Source organism: Rhipicephalus microplus, chromosome X (assembly GCF_043290135.1).
Source record: "Rhipicephalus microplus isolate Deutch F79 chromosome X, USDA_Rmic, whole genome shotgun sequence".
Taxonomy (NCBI): Eukaryota; Metazoa; Arthropoda; class Arachnida; order Ixodida; family Ixodidae; genus Rhipicephalus; species Rhipicephalus microplus.
The window spans coordinates 319,569,517-319,589,464 of record NC_134710.1 but is presented as its reverse complement, the minus strand read 5'-3'; the positions used below and the strand labels follow the sequence as shown (position 1 = coordinate 319,589,464).

Sequence of the window (19,948 nt, the reverse complement as noted above, 5' to 3'; positions counted from 1 at the left end):
TAGCTGCGGCGTACAGAAGACGAGAGGTCCTGCAAACGGCGTCGCATCACCTTTCCGAAACGCGCTTGCAAAATCGATGGGCTACTCTGGCATTCGTGTAAAATTGATTACAGCCTGACAGCTCGAAGCAACTGCCAGTCAGTTGGCTGCCAGCTGGGGTGACTAACTTCATTCAACAAGAGGCCGGCATGCCGTCTCCACGGTTGTTGGGAGTGGGGTCCAGTTCCTCTTTCCTCGATAAGAAAGCACGTTTGCGTATAGCCGGGCGTCGACAGTTTGCCGTAAGCCGGCACGACAACTGGCGCATCACGACCATGTGAACGGGGGTAATGCGCTAGAAAGACGTATCGCACAAATGCGCCAGGCAGGTCTGGATTTCGAGGGGTAAGTCGACCCAGAGTACTTTTCACGACAAAGGAACGCCGACCCCTCGTCGTGTTGGCCTTGTGTGCACTTCTCGCACACTACAAGACATCTGCGAGAACAGAAAGCAAGAGCTTCTCGGGACTAAAGTCCACTAACTTTTTCTCTTTTACCTAAGTAACGACAACTGCCTCCTCTCCCGACCCTCTCTCACACACAGCCGGTGGCTGCCACCATGTGCTTCCTAACTAGGAAGACTTCCAAGGCCACGTACGTATAAGTAAATTAGCCACGCGCCTATCAGTGAACATTGTGCGAACGCGACGCGCCTTTCCCCTCCAGCTAGTCCCCCGTCAATAGTGAGCGAGGAACGCGTTTTACCAGGTACCAAGAAGGGGTGCCCAAGGCGACACCACTAACACCTGAATAGTCTAGATGGCCTCGCACGAGGGCAGGAGATGTGGAATAACAGCCACTATGCTAGCCTGAAGGTGCGAGGCAGCATGACGAGGGGGGAGGCGGACTGAGTGAGGATAAGGACGGACACAAAAATGCGTGCTCAGCACGGAAGGCGACAGGGCTGTAGTAGCGTGAGACACTAGAGATAGAACGCATTTCTGCCGCATCCTCTGGTGTCCACTGCTCGCGTAGAGGGCTTCTTTAGAGTTTGCTTAGCGTGCGCTGCGAGTGCGTGTGGGAGTACCTGCAGCACAAGTGCCTTGCCGGGCTTCACATGAGTCATGACAAATCATAAGGATAGAGCTTCACGGAAGAGGAAGAGAGCCGCCATCGCGGCATGTCGAGCACGGGCAGCAGCTGCATTTTCACACCATTCAAGGTAAGACCATTTCGATTACTGTGGTTTCTTTTGATAATAGAAGCGCGCAGCTACAGCAGCAAAAAGAAAAAAAAACATTATAGAAGCCTATTCTTGATACGGTGGCGAGCTCGTTTTGTACCCCAGACGCAATGTGGGCTCCGTAAAGGAAGGAAGGAAGCAGAAGGCAAATTGTCACGTTGTGGGCGACATTCTTTCTATGATCAGCTTTACGTTGCCAGCTACACTGCTATACTTTACTCTATTTTATGTTGGCATGTTAGTTTTGGCGGCTATATATGTAGAAAGACAAATTCGTTAGAACTTCTGTTTTACGGCTTCAGGTGAACAAAACTGTCCAATGCTATATCCCGTACTTTGTCGCTGCAGCGCCTATAGGTGCGTGTACAGGACGCTGGACACGCAGTCACTCCTAGATAATGCGCGCCCGTGAGAAGAAAGTGCTAAGATCTGCGGACGTGTGGTGTCTATAAAAAACCTTGTTTCTTTGTGTATCTGAAATGTCGCTGCCGTGTATGAAAAGGCTAAGGGTAGGTGCTTCTTAGCGCTGTGACGAGAGGTCTGGGCGAATCAGGACCTACAGCACGCTGTGTGTACGTCACAACGCTCCTGCTTGCGTGTTTATCTGCTTGGGCGCCTTTTATTTGTCGTGACCTTGTGCTCCGTCTATCTTTCTGACCTGCACTTGTCCGATCGAACAGCATATTTGCGGGCGGGACATTGAGCAGTGGTGGCAAAGCACGGCATTTTTGTCTGATGCTGCTTTTTTCGCAAGCACGCGGCGTGCTTGAGAGCTGAGCACTGTAACTGAGAAAGTGTTCTATAAAAGCTAGACTGTGCTCAAAGTAAAAAAGAAGATGCGAGATGCACCCAATCAAATGATTCTGTACACACGAGCGCTTATCCCACAGCGCATGGACACGCGCGCACACAGCGTGTCACATGCCCTATCCGCCCAACCATCCTCTCAAAACGCTATGACGCACTTGTCAATCCGTAATGGTTCATATTTTATCCCGGCCACCCTTTTCTACCGTAAATATGCTTTTTTGGAAACAAAACTATTTAATTTATATATTGATATATTGATTGATTGATTGATTAGGTTCAAGGAAGGCAGCCCAAACACCTGTATCATCTATCTTGCCTTTTATCGACATTCAAGCAACCCATAGTAGACGACTGTCGGAAGAAATTCTTTTCAGTAATTATCCCAACTGAGAAAAGGACTCGCCCTTTTATTTTGAGTTTTGCATCGGTCCCTCACCACACCAGCTTATTATTCATGCCAGCTTTGGAAGTGTAGTTGCTACGATCCCTGTGCATCTGGTGCTAGCTCACTAACCACATGATGTACTTTCCTGTAAAATTTTCAGGAAGGCGAATTCGCCGGAGAGCAACAGAGAGCAACGCCAAAGCGCCGCCTGTACGCCATGCTTGGACGACAGTGGTTTTGCCAGAGAGGATGACGCAACGTCTGAATACTGGGACAATTTCGGCATCGTCGAGGAGTCGCTGCCGGGCCTGAGTCTGGAGACAAGCGTCACAACTCAGCCAGAGGAGCCGATCATCACCGGAAGACGAGTTGTGTCGCTGGCCCATTTCGTGAACGCTGTTCGTAGTCTCGACGACCACAGCTGTCCTAAGCTGACTGGACGTTTTGCACTCGTGAAAGAACGGAGAGTGGGGCTCTGGTCGGAGTTCACTTTTACCTGCAGTGAATGTCAGGAAATCAGAAAGTTGACGACTGACCCCGTCACAGAACCAACGTCCCTCACTGACAAAGCAAACGTAGGAGTCAATGATGCTGCTGTTTGGGCATTCATGAGTATCGGATCGGGCCACTCACAGTTCGAGGAAGCAATGGCAGTCATGGAAATTCCTGCTATGAGCAAAGGGGCTTTTCTACGCCGGGAGGAGTCCCTGGGAAAGGTAAATAAGCTGATAAATATTTATTTTCTCTTTCTGAAGACGATGAAGGATCTGCTTTATTTTTAGTAAAATTCACGTGAAGTGACAGTGGCACGTGCATGGCAAGCGTTTTGAACGGGAGTACGGCACGATGAGAATTTCTCTGCAACATTTCGTCGTATACAATGAAACGATTGATCGTGAGATGTCAGGATTACAAGTGAGCCAGTAATCGTCCTGTCTAGGAGCTCACTCCCACATTGACGCAATTACAAAGTGCGGCATCGCTATTGTGAAAACAATTTCGACGTTGTAATCTGCTATAATTTTTGTTTTGTTGCAGTGCTGGAAAACCGTCCTTTTTGACCAAATGATAAAAGCCGGAAAAGAAGAAAAAAAACTCGCGGAAGAAGCTGGGGCTTTCTGTGAGGATGGCATAACCCCCTATATTACAGTGATTGTCGATGGTGGGTGGTCACACCGCAGTCATGGACACCGGTATTCCGCCAACTCTGGTGTCGCTGTGATTATAGGAGAACGCACGAAGAAGCTCCTCTACCTAGGAGTACGAAACAAGCTGTGCAGTACCTGTGAGCACTATTCTAGGACGGGAAAGGGCAAGAAAGACCATGTGTACTACAAGAATTGGAACCAAAGCTCAGGGGCAATGGAGTCGGATATTATCGTTGAAGGCTTCCAGAGAAGCGTGGAAATTCATGGTGTGGAATACCGGACATTCATAGGAGACGGGGATTCGTCCGTTTTACATCAGATACTCACGAAAGTGGAGTACGGGCGCTTTGTAAAAAAGAGGGAATGTGCAAACCATGTTGTGAAATGTTACACCACTCGGCTCTATGGCATAGCCAAAGAAACAAAGGGCAGTTCAGCTTTCCTAAGTGGCCCTAGGATTAAGCGGTTAAAGAATGGTGCACGGAAGGCCATAAAGCACTACGCAAACATTCTTAGAGATGTACAGGGTACTGCACAAAAGCAGCGTGCCCAGAAAGCCGACCTTACGCGCCAGCTTGCGGGTGACCTAATAAATGGCCCAAAACATGTTTTTGGTTGCCACGACAGTTGCAAAGACTACTTCTGTGATGGCACCAAAGGTGACAACATTTATGATGGCATGCCTAAGGTGCTACAAATGAAAATAGTTACCGCTGCCAATATAATTGCCGAAAAAGCTGACCGTCTTGTGACAGATGATACAAGTAATCTTGCCGAGGCAGTCATGGCACTGGTAGCCAAACTATCTGGTGGTAAACAGATCAACAGATGTCAAAAGGGCTCTTATGAACACCGCTGTTATGGAGCTGGGCTCAGCTTTCAGCTGGGGCCACAGTGGCACTGCACCACATCCAAGGCTGTAACCTGCAAGAGCCCCGCAGCCGTCTTGAAGCGCTACGCAAGCAAGAAGACGGCTCAGAAAGCAAACAAAGAGTCTCTCAGAAGAAAACTGTTTGAAGAAAATGGCCACCAGCAGCATAAGCGCAAGGAGTCTACGGTGAACGACTCAATGATTCATTATGGTCCGAATTGCCAGCAGCCAGACATGCCACCAGAGCAATATGCCGAGAAAGAACGGGCTGTTTTAGCAAGCCTGCAGGTGAATGAGAAACAGCAGATGGAAATTGAGAAGGCTACTCGAGGACAGGCTGATAATCCTACATGGCATTTTGAAAGAAACATGCGCCTAACGGCGTCGAATTTCTATGCAGTATGCCGAAGGAGGGAGTGGACACCGTGTGACACGCTCGTGAAGACCCTGCTCTATGAAAAAAATTTCACCAGTGCCGCTCTTGAGCATGGAAGACAACAGGAGCGTGTTGCACTCCGGTTATACGAGCAAGAAATGGAAACTGCTGTGCAACCTTGCGGATTACTTGTTTACTCAGAGTACGGATTCTTGGCGGCGTCGCCAGACGGATTAATTGCGAGCGACGGTATCGTGGAGGTGAAGTGCCCATTCACTTCGAAGGACATGGAGCCATCCGAGGCAGCTAAAAAGTACAATCAAAGGATCCAAGTACACGAACCACCCAAATTGAGCTGCTCTCATAACTATTTCTACCAAGTGCAAGGCCAGCTGCATATCACTAAAAGAAGTTTCTGCCACTTCGTCGTCTGCACGTCGAAGGGCATCCACGTACAGCGGATCGAAAGAGATAATGACTTTTGGAAATTCAGAATGCTTCCACAACTAATCAGATTTTACAGAGACTGCATGTTACCTGAAATTGTAGATCCCCGTACTACGCGCAGCATGCCCATACGCAGACCACAGTGGAATGTGAAAGCAATTGAGTCACACCAGCAGTCTAAACGAGCTTCGATGAAGAACAAGGAGGCAAAGCAGAGTGGCGACTCGGACATTTTCCACAGCCTTGAGTCGTAGGACTGCTGGGCGCGTGCACTGTCAAGAAATTCACCAATTGTGACGATGCTATCTAATGGTGATTTTGAGCGCACTTTCGTGTTGGGGCAACGCCAAGTGCGTCTGTAGTTTCGGCCATCTGCAGTTGTAGCTATTTACATATTTCCACGCAAATTGCCAGTGCTCGAGCGTTACGCATACCACTTTGTGCATTGCAGGCGCCGCGAACCAAGCGAAATGTCGAGAGCCCCGTTACGACAAGCGAAGCCAGCCGCAGTGCACGTGCCAGCCCTGCACGCGCGCGAGCTGCTACCGGGGGGGGGGGGGGGCAGCGAGCGTGACGGAGGAAGAAGGCGAGGTTAGAGGCCAGTGGCGAGTGACATCAGCAGACTCCGCGTTCGCTCTCTTTCGTCCTTGTTCGCTCTACTGGTTACGCCGACGACGCCAACAGGCGCCGCCGCTCAACGCAGCAGTATGTGCGTAAGAGCTTCGCTCTAAAGAACTGCACATTAAGAGAACGACATTGTATATATCTAATCGCAGATGCAGGCTCAGATTTGACGATAGCAAAGACTCTTTCTCGAACAAGCTATGAGGTAGCAATTCACTTCTTTGTGTCGGGTGTGTCATCAGCCATTCACGTGCGTTCTGCAGCAGCAATGACCGAGAGACATGACCACAGAAGCGCCAATAAACTTTTGTAAAAAGTTCGTGTGTGATATAGGATAACGGAAAATAATAATAAAACATACACCTTCATTCTCTGCTGTCACAAGTTCGCATCCGAAAATCGTGATGATATGTACTTTTGCTTTGTGCGATTTCACATTTCTCTGAATGTATGCGTTGTAGTTCCGCGGGCTTTTTTGTGTGTGTGATGTTCAGGTGTCTTCGTGGCTGTAACCAAGTGCTGCCGACGCTCGTTTCGTACTAAATAAATTGTCACAACAACGTGTATTGACTCAATCTTGCTTACTGCATGACAGCCCTTCATTGCATAGCATATACACAACACTAAGACTCGTTGCTTGAAGATATGTTAGCCGACACAGTTATTTGAATTGACCAATCATGCATCCAAAAGCCTTATCCAGTGCGACAAGACCTTTTCTTCAACTCCTTTGCAACTATTGTATTTGTGTACTCATGTTTTTGCCTTGCATGCGCTTTACGAACTCGAAATGGGTACGACATAGAAGTAATACAAGCAGCGGCTGTGTAGAAAGATGCATGGGAGATGCACTGTACCATAAGTCTTCCCCTCCCTTGTTGCACTCCTGGGAGGTTTGTGTGAATCCGCCCCAGTTTTTATCATGAGATGTTTATAGAGCTTGAGGTAACGGCCTCGAATATACGAGCTTGCAGTCAATAACTGATTTGGGCGAAACGATCACTCTTCATGTTATTGCCACGACCTTTACAGGAAAAAAAAAAGATGTTGAAATAGCGTACGCGAATAGAGAAGTCATTTCTTGGACAAGGGAATAACGCACCTGGACCATTCAGGCCACGCATGTGCGAGTCTCGCTCATATGACACACAAGAGGTAATTGCTTCATTTTCGTCATAAACATAGTTTGTCGACTAGTCCGATGGTTTGCGTACGGCAACGTGATAAATAAACGCTGCATCAACCAAAACATGAATTCATACTAGCCTGCTGAAGTTTCAATTCTAATGAAATAAATTACGCTACGTATAGTGGGGAAAACTAATGATTATGCAGTCGGCACGTGTTGGGCACCGTGAGTCACAGCGGCCGCACTTCTTAGCACGTGATTTGCCTAACTACCCGTTTTTTGGTTTTTTTTTGAAAATTTGGAAGCTTAGGTCATACTGGGAAGGAAGTATACATAGTCAAATATAATTTGCCTTCTCCCGTCCCACCGAACCGCATCACGCTCCAGCAACCCCAATTATTTGTAGAACGAACTGTTCCGTTGAACCTCGCATGAATACTCATAGTCCAAGTTTTGATCTCCATTGTATACATTGTTGTGACCTCCGCGATAGAGTTTTTCATTCAACCCCGCATTCCGGCACTGTATGGAACGTAGAGCAGCTGGCCAAGCAGGCTACGCAGCCTACATGAGGGATCTCTTGAAAAGCAGCGACCGCAGGGGTCAGGGGCTAGTGAGCATGGAGAGAGATGGAGGTGTCGGTGAAGGGGAGAAAAAAAAAAAGCCCCTGCTCAGTGCCTCATTTCTTCGAACCGTGTCAGCGCGATTTGCACCCCCTCGTCATGCAGTGTGGCGCGCCGGCACGCGTGTGGCAGTTCACCTCCGAAATGTTGGCTTTTTAGTCCTGACTTGGTGGCGCCGTCTGGTATTTTTTCCAGAACTACTCGCAATATGGCGACAGTAGAACCGCCACCTTAAATACACTTTATCCATGAATCTTCATCCAGAAGAGCCTTTTCATAATGTTCTTCCACCAGCACATTCAGGTTTGTGATACCTCCTAAAATGTCCTGCTATTTTGAGCTCATGAGGGTTAAAGGGGCCCTGAAACACTTTTTCAAGTAAGCATGAAACGGATTCACTAAAAAAAGGTTGTTAAATCATGAATCCAACATCGCAAAAATTTTAAGAATCCGTCCAGTACGAGCGGAGTTACAAATATTTGTAGCACACTGCAATCGCATTTTTCTTCTCTCGTCCTGATAAAAGCGCTGGAAGCTAAGCAGGGGGGATGACATGGGCAAAAAAAATACATCATGTGAGCCTCATGACCTTGAGCACTTTTTTTTTTCTTGGAATATGCGGCTTTTTCAGTGTGATCATGCACGCATGTGTGGACAAGTCGCAGATTCTCGCGCCGATTCGTGTAACCATCGAGCGCACCATGTTCAAATCAGCCTATGGTCGATAGATGGACTTTGTACGAGTGATTTTTGAGCGTCTTCTGTCATTTGTCAAGAGAAGAGAAAGCAATTTTTACCTGACTCTGATAATTTATTGTGAATTACAGGCCACGTAATGCGCTATAATATTTGGTTCGCATGTTCTCAGGAGTCTCTACTACCCATCGGCACTGTTTTTTGACCACGCTTAAAAAGTGTTGCAGAGCTTCTTTAAGGCCCTAATCCGAATGTCTTGCATGTTTCAACGAATTACTAAACGAATTACTAAAGTCAACGAATTACTAAAGGTATGCTTCCTGTTTGTAGCAGTAGCCATTTTGTTTTGTGATATGCGCTGCCATCATATGTGGGCCCATCGCTGGTGGCCCTGGCGTCATAAGACCCTTTATGAAGCGGCTGTGCTATTTTACACGTGCACCACTTGCCGCTTTTCAGGGTAAGTAGTGGACGGTTAAAAAATGTTTTGCTTAAAGGCGGTGCAGTGAAGACTGATTGATATGTGAGGTTTAACGTTCCAAAACCACCATATGATTATGAGAGACGCCGTAGTGGAGGGCTCCGGCAATTTCGACCACCCGGGATTTTTTTAACGTGCACCCAAATGTAAGTGCACAGCATTTTTGCCTCCATCAAAAATGCAGCCGCCGCAGCCAGGATTCGATCCTGCGACCTGCGGGTCAGCAGCAGAGTACCTTAGCCACTAGACCACCACGGCAGGGCCGGCACAGTGAAGACAATGTCAACAAATTATATTATACGAAGTAAAGCTAGTAGCTAACTCTCTTGCCTCAGATATCACATAACTCGACAAAACACAGGTTTTAAAGGAAATGAGGTCGCTCCAAGGACCTGTGCGGTTTTTTTGCTATTAGTTCTCTAAACACAAAGTGAGCATTGAGAGCACAGCAATATAGTTAGTGCCGTGTTTCTGTCCTCTCTTCTTCGTCCTGTTCGTTTCGTCCAAAATCAGTGCAGCAAGTTTACGACCATCTCCTAATGCCAGTTGAGATAACATGGGCTCCAGTTACTGTTCCCTTTGAGCAATGCAACCCCCCATCCCTTCTCCTCATGCTTCTTACGAAAGACGGGAAGGGTGTCTCCTCCTTGCTTGATTAGCAATTGCAATTGCGAGGTGGTATTGCTTTTGCTCTCCGTGCAATGGAGGCGGCTGGCTTGTCTCCTCTCTTTTTCACCTGCGAGCTTTTTTCTTGAATGGAGAAAGTACAATGCATGGGGCGATTTTATCAATATTAACTTTACTAAAAATGGTGGCAGCGCACCCCAGAAATTTGTCCAGAGCATATAATTCTATCGCAATGCAAAGAATTATGGAAGCTTTGCACCAGTGTTGCCAAGCCTGAAAGAAGAATGAGGCTGGGCGGCCTTCATTGTTGCCCGTTTTTCTTTCTTTTTTGCTCTGTTTTATTTCTTATATCTTTCTTTTTTATATTGATTTCTTTCTATTTATTTGTTTTTTTTTTTTCACTTTTTCTATACTTTCCTTCCACTCCTTTTCTCTCTCTCTCTTGCTATTACTTCCTCTTTATTTTTCTATATCTGCTTTTCTATTTCTCTATTTTCTTCTTTCTGCTTTTTCATCTCTTGTGTCTTGTATCTTTCTCTCTGTATATTTCTGTCATAATATCTTGTTGTTTTTTCCTCTGTTTCTCTTTATTCTGCTCCTTTTTTCTTTATCTTTCACAAGTTTAATGTGCTCTAATTGATCAAGCAGAGTTTTTGTCAACATTTGCTCCTGCTGCACGTGGTAGAGGCGCTTGCCTAATTCCTGTGGAGCATACCTACCAGAAGATGTTTGTACAATAGAGAACAAGCTACCAATAGCATAAACAGCTTCACTGTTAAAAATGATGAGCCATTCCACTCTGTGTGCTAGACGACCAGCGAATATGTTTAGTGTAAGATACAGAGATGACGTGGTGGAGGCCATTTTATAAGGAAATGTCAACAGCCGGGTTGTTAATGCTCTATCCACATAATTTTTTTGTAACGCTCCCAGGATGCACCAGGGGCTTTCAACATACAAATGGAGAGTCCTCGCCATATACTGCTTTACTGTAAGAGGAAAGTCAAGTTTGTTATCTCGTGCAGTTCTTCACGGATGGTCGGCTTAAAGCGGATCATCATTTTCCAGGCAACCCAGCACATGTGGAAGCCATAGTCTGCAAGCACTGCAGTGTATAAAGCTAGCTTTCTGAGCCTAGCTAAGTGATTTGATGTTGCACTCAGCGTACTTGATCGAGAAGAAAAAGAATCTGCCTTTCACCTTTGAGTCGTCTTAGGGGAATGCATTAGTGACAGTGTGATACTGGCATTGAGGCAGTGATGTATGTCATTGCCTTTGTCTACCACTTCTGCGAATAACCGCATAGATGTATTTAGAGTGTTATTTCACAAAGTACAATTTTCAGTATACAGTATTCTGTTTATTTACTAGTTTAAAAAAATTACGAATGGGGTGATTTAGGGACACTGAAGTGCATGACACTCTTATTTTTGCATTATTGGGTGAAATATGGAGCACTTATGACAGATGATATCTGCAAAAATCTGCAATAAATTGAAATATTTCTAGCTTGTCATAAAGGCTCTATAATTATTTGAGTGCTTGAATGTAAATGCAACATGCATCTTCAGTGTACTCCAGGATGCAAAATTACCTGCTTCAAAGTGCTCCAAGGTGGAAATTTTCGCTGCTCCAAAGTGCTGCAAGATGAAAATATTGCTCCTCCAAAAATTGCCCCAAACACTGCACATGTAAAAAAAAAACAGTGAGAAATATGTAAACAAGTGCAACTTTTTGCTCTTTCTGCCTACTCTGTCTTTTTCTTTCTGCATTGGCGCGCTGAAAAAAACTTGCTAGCACTTATTTTTCGCATTCCGGCTGTGTCGATCAAGTGTTTGATCAAAATAAATACTTGGGGAAAGAGTCTTCTCTATATGGCCCCGTGGTCAGTGACCCTAGAATTTTAGGCTTGTGCATATATTGGAATAAATACCTCAAATATTCTAACAAATAGTAGAGTATTCAAATTCGTTTTGATTCGAATTTAAATTATTGAAAGTTTCAAAGTATTCGCAATGAATGAATAGGTGTATATTATTCCGCATCTAACTGCCTGTAAATGTAGTTTCACTGCAATGTAGGGGTGCTAAATCGTGAAAGCAACTATTCAATGGGAATCCGCTTTGCCGTGAAGCCTCACTTCAAATACAAATGGGTCCTGCAATTTTTTTAGATGCGAAGCAGCTCTTGGACTAGCTGTGTAACACTGTCCGTCCGTGTCTCCGTGCCAACGCATCACACTGCGTTCCCTCCGCTGCAGTTATTGTAACGATGCCAAGTAGGTCAAGTGGCAGCTGCACATTGACGTAACTCTCCCTCGCCCGCAGCAGCTGCCGGCTCCTCATAACATACCTAGGTGGTGTTGCTCCTCCGCCCTCTCGTAACACACTTCTCTCTCGCTTCACCCCCTCTACTGCCTGCAACCCTCGACTGCACGTCAAGTGGAAGCACTCTTTCGGCTAGTTTATATGTGATAAAACTTACACGAAACCCAACCTGCCTCCCGTGTCTTTGTGTTTCAAAGTAACGTTTACTCGAGTAAAGACTACATGAAGCTTCGCTTCAAACCGTTCTTCTAGCACCCGCGTCGATGCCTGTTTCAGCCGGGTCAATGGCATGCGAAACGCGCTGCTTCGCATCCCATCATGGTCTCCTTCGGGGAGATGGTCTTTAATTTTTTTTAGCATGGTCAGAAAACGCTGCCGATTGGTGGTCGAGGCTACTGAGAATGCGCGAGCCAAATATTATAGCGCAGCATGCGGCCTGAAACTCAAAATGAACTCTCAATAAGCTAAAAATTGCTTTCTTCTCTCTGCAAATGATGCCACAAGATCAAAAATCACTCATCGTAGCCATTTTGTTAGCCATTTACTGATTCGAGCATGGCGGGCGCGTTCGTTACTGCCCCCCCCCCCCCGGAAGGCCGCCACTTGTTTACGCAGATACGCAGCTTTTCAGTGCGCGATCGCACTGAAAAGCTGCGTATCTGAAAGGAAAAAAGAAAAAGTGGTCAAGGTCACAGAGCGCACATGACTTATTTTCTTTGCCCATGCCATCCCTCCCTGCTTAGCTTCCCGTGATTTCATCGGGACGAGAACAGAGAATGCAATCGCAGGGTGTGAAAAATCTTTGCAACTCCACTCGTACCTGACAGATTCTAAAAATGTTTGCGGCGGTGAATTTGTGAGCCAATAAGCTTCTCTAGTAAATTCACACAATTGCTACTTAAAAAAGGGTTGCAGGGCCCCTTTAAATAAACATATTGCCCTCAAATTGATTCATAAATTTTAAGCATAAAAGCTTGTTATGACGGCTTAATGTTCTAAGTATAATAAATTGTGAAATGTTATGTATTTTACAGGTCTTCACTTTCATCCTACCGAAAGTCAAATCATGCCTTTATTCAAGGTTGTTTTGATTTTCTTTGAATGAAAAAAGAGTTTGTATAGAGGCCTTACTTCAATTAAAAAAATATTGTGCAGGTTAGTTAGGTTATAATAAATATGCCCACTTTTCTTTATATTTAGTTATTTTACCCTCAAGGCCAAGGGCATTACAGAGGGGAGTGGGGGTTCATGTAGGGGGAGCAATACAACAAAGAAATAAAGTACAGTAGCAACAATAACTAAACATATACATTTAACATCTGTTACATTGTTAATAATGCAGTGCAGAAGCGTTCATTATCTTGAATGCCAGTTGGTTCGGGAAGGTGGTTCTATTGGTTCGATGTACGAGGAATGAATGACTGAAAACAAGTATTAGTGAGGCACGTCATAATGCCTACTTTGTGAGGGTGGTCAGTGTGGGATGAAACATACGAAGGTGGGGAAATGAGAGCTGTGCGTCGAATAGAATTGTGGAATTGTGTGTCATATATGCTATTTGAATTCGATTAAAAATTATTTGACCAAAATCACTTCGCACAAGCCTATGCAATTTATATCTCTCGTAGTTAAACAGCATGCTGAAATCAAATAACTTTTCTTTATCAAAAGTGAAAATAATGCACTTACTGCAAAATAAATGTACCATGTAATGATGATGTACATAAAGGCTTGCCATTAGACTGCAGCTTTTGCATAATCATGGTATATTCTCTGGCTGTATAAAAGCTTAAAGAGACACTGAAGAGAAAAAAATGATTTTTTGCGTATTAGTAAAGTACAGTTTCACTGTCCCATAAATACCACGTTTACCGCGAATCAACGTTAGCGAGAAAACGCGCGAATAAAAGTGGAGACGGCACTTTGAAGTTCCCGCTTCAAACACAGTGACGTCATAGATTAGGCGGCATCTACTGAGTCCTGCGTAGTTTCTAATCGGTAAAAATTAAGCACACTGTCATCTGTGGATGCCATAAACCTAACATACCAAGTTTCAGAACATTTCATCAAGCCCACGTCACAAAATTACGAAAAATAAAATTTGAAATTAGTGATGTCGGGCACAAAGGTTTTGGCACAAAATTCAAAAATAAAACTTCAACCTTGATTTTCTTCGCTAACAATGAACAGCGTTCTCTGAATATATAGTTTATCAATCTAAACCAAGTTGTTGTTTCATTTAGTGCCCCTTTGAGCTTTTTACAATATGCTACGCTTTTAGTATCATTAGCGTACTACTTATAACCTTTCCCCATTTGCAATTCTCAGTGATTAATTTGTCATAATCACCTACAAGTAGTGTGTCCATATTCTTCCTACATATCGACATGCCTTCTCTGAACTATAACTCCATCAGTTTTAACATTTGCAGCTTTTTCACTCGTCTACATTTTTACAGGCGTACTTGAGGGAATTTGACCTTGCGAAATGGCTCTGGAATAAAATAATATTCAAGAAGGTATGCTTACACCAGCCAGTGCTTCAGGACTGGCTGATAGAAGTTTCATGGGACTCCAGACGAGCCAAGTGTGTCCATCGCCAAGCAGCACACTGCAAGGCACATTGACGTAGTCATGCACACTGCTACAAACAACATTGTAGATGCCACACTAGATCTCTCCAGTTTGCAGACAACAAAGCTCGTATTATAAATGCGAAGGATTTCTTAGGGAACTTCCCCGAGTTTGACCCTACCTACCCACCCACCCACCGATCTATCTATCTATCTATCTATCTATCTATCTATCTATCTATCTATCTATCTATCTATCTATCTATCTATCTATCTATCTATCTATCTATCTATCTATCTGTCTATCTGTCTATCTGTCTATCTGTCTGTCTGTCTGTCTGTCTGTCTGTCTGTCTGTCTGTCTGTCTGTCTATCTGTCTGTCTATCTATCTATCTATCTATCTATCTATCTATCTATCTATCTATCTATCTATCTATCTATCTATCTATCTATCTATCTATCTATCTATCTATCTATCTATCTATCTATCTATCTATCTATCTATCTATCTATCTATCTATCTATCTATCTATAACTATGCAAACGGTGAGTAAAGACTGCATGCCAAGTCTGCATGACGGGACACTTAACCATGTCCTCCTTTCGAAAAAGATGAAAAGGGGCAACTAGTATAGAAATATCGATATCAGGAACATGTCAATTTCACCTAGTAGAGAAAGCCCATAAAATATAAGTTAGTGGCAGAACCAGTGAATGTATTCATGAAGTGTTGTACAGAATTATGTAGTTATGCCGTCTCTGTGCAAACTAAATATTTATCTAGTGTCTGCTGGGAAGATTAGCGAGGGGGAAGGGAAGGTTGATAATCTGCCTTGTAATTTTATTCTGTCACTGCTTGGACTTCATATTGCCAACATCAACTTGAAGGTACACTAAACTGAATTGCTAAATAAGTTTAGACAATGAAATTACCATATAAAGCCTCAGTTTTATTACTTGAGGGCAGTACAAATTACTATCAGCTAATCAAATGAAGGTTATGCTTTCATATTGGTTTTTGCTCTAGGGCCACTGCAATGGTGGCTTTCTTTCTTTAGAGTGTTACAGTTTTTGTAGTGCAAAACCTGACATAATGTCTCAGTGGATGTGGCATTATGTTGCACTGCACATGGTCTTATGTTCTATCCCCTGCTGTGCCATTTCGGGGACAGTGAAATGCAGTAACACTTGTTTTATTGTACAGTTATCCCAGGAACCTCACTGTGGCATTTCCCAATGCCGCAGTATTGCTTTGGGATGTGGATGTTAAGCCCCGTGAATGAATCAAACGGTTGTGTAAAAAAAAGTTCCTTGATATTCCTGGGCTATGACTGCTGAATTACTTCAAACATGATGTACAAGGTATGCCCAAAAACGAATTTTATTCAGTCGACAGAAAAAAAAATTAGTAATACAATGTGCACCGGTTAGATAGGTACAAACCATACTGAAAGGTTTTACAATGGGCTCCTCCTTTGTCAAAGCAGTGCTTCTAGCAAGACTTTCTTGTATGTAAGTTGTCATGGTAAGTCTCCTCTGGAATCTATTTTGGAGACTTGGTGCAGGCCTTAAAGTCTTTGTCAATTGTCCCACACTACTGTTTTTGCTTGAAAGATTCGACCTTTTGACAAAATTACAGCAACACTTCAATGTAAAGTTGCGCTCACAGCAAAAACCTTCCTTTTATGAATTCATGGTGTAATTTATTATATGCACTACTGTACCATGCCACAATGCCATTGTCAGCCACTTTAATAGCTATGTTTCTATGGTATTCATATTCCCATCAGGGCAGAATGCCAGTGTTTTCTGGTGTACAGTCAACATTCCGTAATGTGGTTAACAAAATAGACAATTTCTCTTCTCAGATTTTTTGTATTGTACTGAAATAAATGCAGGAAGCTTGGAAACTTTGTTCGAGCGAATCATTTAATCAACTTCTGGTTTCATATGCTAGAGAGATTAAAAGAAAAGCTTCTTTATTATTTTTCATTTCACTTGTGCAGCGGTGGCATAGGTGTTAACGAGAGCAGTGCATTCATGAATGCATGCCAGAAGCTTTCATACTGAGGTGGCTTTGTCTCTGCAGTCAATGCTCATGCTTCTCTATACCATTTTGGACAAGAAGCTGACATATTTAGTGAAAATTTGAGAAGGACCTAACAGATTTTCGCTTAGGTACCTAAATGCCTAATTATGTTGCATTACCTTTGGTTTGCAGGATTAGGCAAAAAGATTTTAGCATTACACTAAAAAGAAATTACAACTAAATTCCCAAATTGCTGTTACTGCTATTGGAGCAACGTTCTTGAAAGCCATGCTAAGCAACGCTTTCTTGGATATATCATTTCAAGTAAGTCTAGACAAAGACATTTTGAAAAATGCACCTAAATTTCCAGCTTACGATATGCACCCTAATTCTGGGGTATAACTTGCACCTTTGTATGAGTTGCTGCCCCTACTACTTGTGGCTTTCATGGAAAAGGTTGTAAACAGGATGTATGTGCACAGGAAGTGCACATGTCTTCAGCTCAGTCACTATGATAAAATGAAATTGCAGATACTTGTACTCATACTATGAAATGTTGTGCTCAAGCTCAACACTAACAAATTTACAACAAAAGCTCTAAATTTTTGTGACTACCATGTACGGGACTGATGAGTTTTCTCATATGGAGACTCGTGATCATACCCAAGCGATGCTTCTTTACAGCGAGAGCTGTCATGAAATCACAATAACAGCCAATTTTGGTAGTGTACTTGCCCCTGCCATTGTCTGTAATTGCTTTCAGGCACAATGAGAAAAAAAATCAAGGATTGAGTGGTATTTAAAGTTGGGCCCTCTGCATGGCAGTCAAGTATTCTGTCTCACAGCCAGGCTAGTGCTTAAAGCATCTTAGCAAAAAAAAAAAAAAATAATAGTACAGGCATCATGTCAGGCAGAGAATTGCATTAACAGATATAATGTAGCGTGGTAGAAAGGTGTCACACAATCCAAATTACATAACGAATGCATAGGTGGTTTCAGATCACCTAACCATTACAAAGGGCTAAGCCATAATTCTTTGTCATGAGTCACAGCACCACAAAAGTGCATATAATGTCTTAGAGATGCATAGTGGCCACATTGCTTCTCAGCAGAATGATAAATGATGTCATAGTGGGTATTTCCCGACTCTATCCACAAAACTGTGGTGATTTGTGGCATTATGGGTTTCTTGCAACTGTACTTGGAATAGTCGCGCTCAAGAGAGTTTACTGGGCACTCTAGAAAGGCTGCTCCTTCAGCTTTTGCTGTGAGTGTGCTTCACGGGCATGGCATTTTTTTTATATTATGGAAGTGTTATAGCATATTGCTTAAAATAGTAGTGCTTTTTTCTACTATTTGCTTTGCTATTAAGAATATCTATAACTAACCAGGCTCACTGCACTGATGACATTCTCACCACCATGTCTGACCGGCTTTTGCTGACTGCTGATTTTGTCTTATATTGGTGTAAACTATGGGTAATTAAACTATGAGAGAAAAACAGTATAATAGAATCTCACAAAATGAAACCTCACTATACCAGGCTGCATAATCGGTAAGGGCACACTGAAAGAGGGTCAAACGAAAAGGTGATCCATTTCAAGGTGCAGTGAGGGGGCACTCACGACAAGCGAGTTTGTTGAGAGGTTCGAGAAGGCGGCTAAAACTCGCGCGTTCCCTTTTGTACGCTTGCTCTTGAAGGGGAAGGGGTGGGGAGCAGGCAGAAATTTTAGGGGTTCCAGCTCCCCCACCTCCTCGCACCGCCGCTCGTGCCGCTCCTCGTGGCAATATGCGGCGATGTCAGTAGAATGGAACAACTTTACCTAAAACAACAAATTTCTGGGCCATCTAAGGGCAATATAATTTTCTTTCAAGTGCGTCCGAACAGTCAACCGAAATTTCGAAAATTCGCGCGTCAGTAACGAAAACTAGCGTGGACCTCGTTGTGGTCACTGCGGCGGCATAGAGAGAAATTCATTTAATTGTTTCTTATCTTTCTCTCTTCTAGCGGTGAGGAGGGGGACGTGAGGAGATTGTTATTAAGGCTGCCCTGTTTCATTCGCCCTTGGCCCAGATTTCTACTGGCCTTGGCTAAATAGGTAACTTGGCGTGGCTTCTGACTTTGTTGTTATCTTGAAAGGGGGCGCGGTTGCACAGCAAGGCTGGTCAGTCGGCTCGTGCGTGTTTGTCGCGTCGTGCGGGAACTACTGGGCATTGTTCTATTTGGTCCGTTCGCAGCCGTTTACTCGATATTGGCGGTGGCGACTGTAGGACAAAGGTCACACCTTCAATTTCTTGCTTTCATTCGACCTTTCCTGCAACTATGGTGCGGCGTGCACTTCACTTCGTCTTCAAGATAGGCGATCGCAAAGAGACGATCAGGTTTTTCAAAGACATTCTGGGCATGCAAGTGTTGCGGCATGAAGAGTTCGAAGACGGCTGTCGTGCTGCTTGTAACGGCCCGTATGACCTGAACTGGAGTAAAACCATGATCGGCTATGGACCCGAAGTTAGCCACTTTGTTATGGAACTCACGTACAACTACGGCATTGGCAGCTATGCCAAGGGAAATGACTTCGTGGCTGTTGTCATACGCTCAGACAATGTGCTTGAGAATGCTCGACGCCACGCCTGGCCTGTCGAGAAGTTCGAAGGCAACGATGCTCTCATCGCACCCGGTGGATACAGGTCAGAGTTTGCCACCCAGTCAAAAAAAATCAATGGGTCCAATTGGACAAATACCAATTGCTACGAATTGGTTCTCGACCAATTGGAATTTCGCCACCAGTTGGGAGCGTACCAATTATATCCAATTGGTAGACCAGTTTACGTCCAATTGGTGAACCATTTGGACAGTGCCGGTGGCCAATTGGTTTTCCAATTATATTTAACTGGACGTAACCGAATCTTAATTGGTGCCCAGCTTTCTTTTCACTGCAACCAGTTAAAGCTAACTGGTGTCCAATTGGTCAACCAATTCTAGATAACTGGTGTCCACCTATTCAACCAGTCAATGTAAATTGGCGTCCAAATGGTTATCCAGTTAAAGCCAACTGGTTATCCAATAGAAGCTGATTGGCGCCCAATTGGTTAACCAGTTGAACACGTATGGTGATCCAGTTAAAGCCAACTGGTGCTCAACTGTTTAGCCAGTTGAACACATATGGTCATCCAATTAAAGATACTGGAGTGCAATTGGTCAACCAGTCAATGACAATTGGTGTTCAAATGGTTAACCAGTTGAAAACATGTGGTGATCCAGTTCATGCCAACTGGTGCCAACAGGTCATCCAATTGAAGCTGATTGGTGCGCCATTGGTCAGCCAGTCAAACACATAATGATCCAGTTAAAGCCAACCGGTTAACCAGCTCACGTGAATTGGTGTCCAACTGGTTAACCAGTTGAAAACGTATGGTCCCCCAGTTAGAGTGAACTGGCACCCAACAGGTCATCCAATAGAAGCTGACTGGTGCCCAAATGGTTAACCAGTTGAAAACATGTGGTGATCCAGTTCAAGCCAACTGGTGCCAACAGGTCATCCAATTGAAGCTGATTGGTGCGCCATTGGTCAGCCAGTTG

The 19,948-nt window shown here is 44.1% G+C and overlaps 2 protein-coding genes across 2 annotated transcripts in view; both read left to right on the top strand.

The window, feature by feature from the left end:
- The first annotated feature begins 422 nt into the window (after positions 1–422).
- LOC119162093 (uncharacterized) lies at positions 423–5,760 on the top strand. The gene is made up of 3 exons (XM_075879579.1): positions 423–1,201; positions 2,578–3,133; positions 3,456–5,760. The coding sequence occupies exons 1-3, from the start codon at positions 1,104–1,106 to the stop codon at positions 5,511–5,513; spliced, it is 2,712 nt and encodes a 903-aa protein (XP_075735694.1). The 5' UTR covers positions 423–1,103; the 3' UTR covers positions 5,514–5,760.
- Positions 5,761–18,515: 12,755 nt separating this feature from the next.
- Positions 18,516–19,948, top strand: part of LOC119161290 (glyoxalase domain-containing protein 4) — a 40,305-nt gene continuing 38,872 nt past the window's right edge. The window contains exon 1 of the mRNA XM_037413685.2: positions 18,516–19,056. Coding sequence (XP_037269582.1) covers positions 18,692–19,056 — 365 coding nt within the window. The 5' untranslated portion in view covers positions 18,516–18,691. The remainder of the gene's footprint in view (positions 19,057–19,948) is intronic.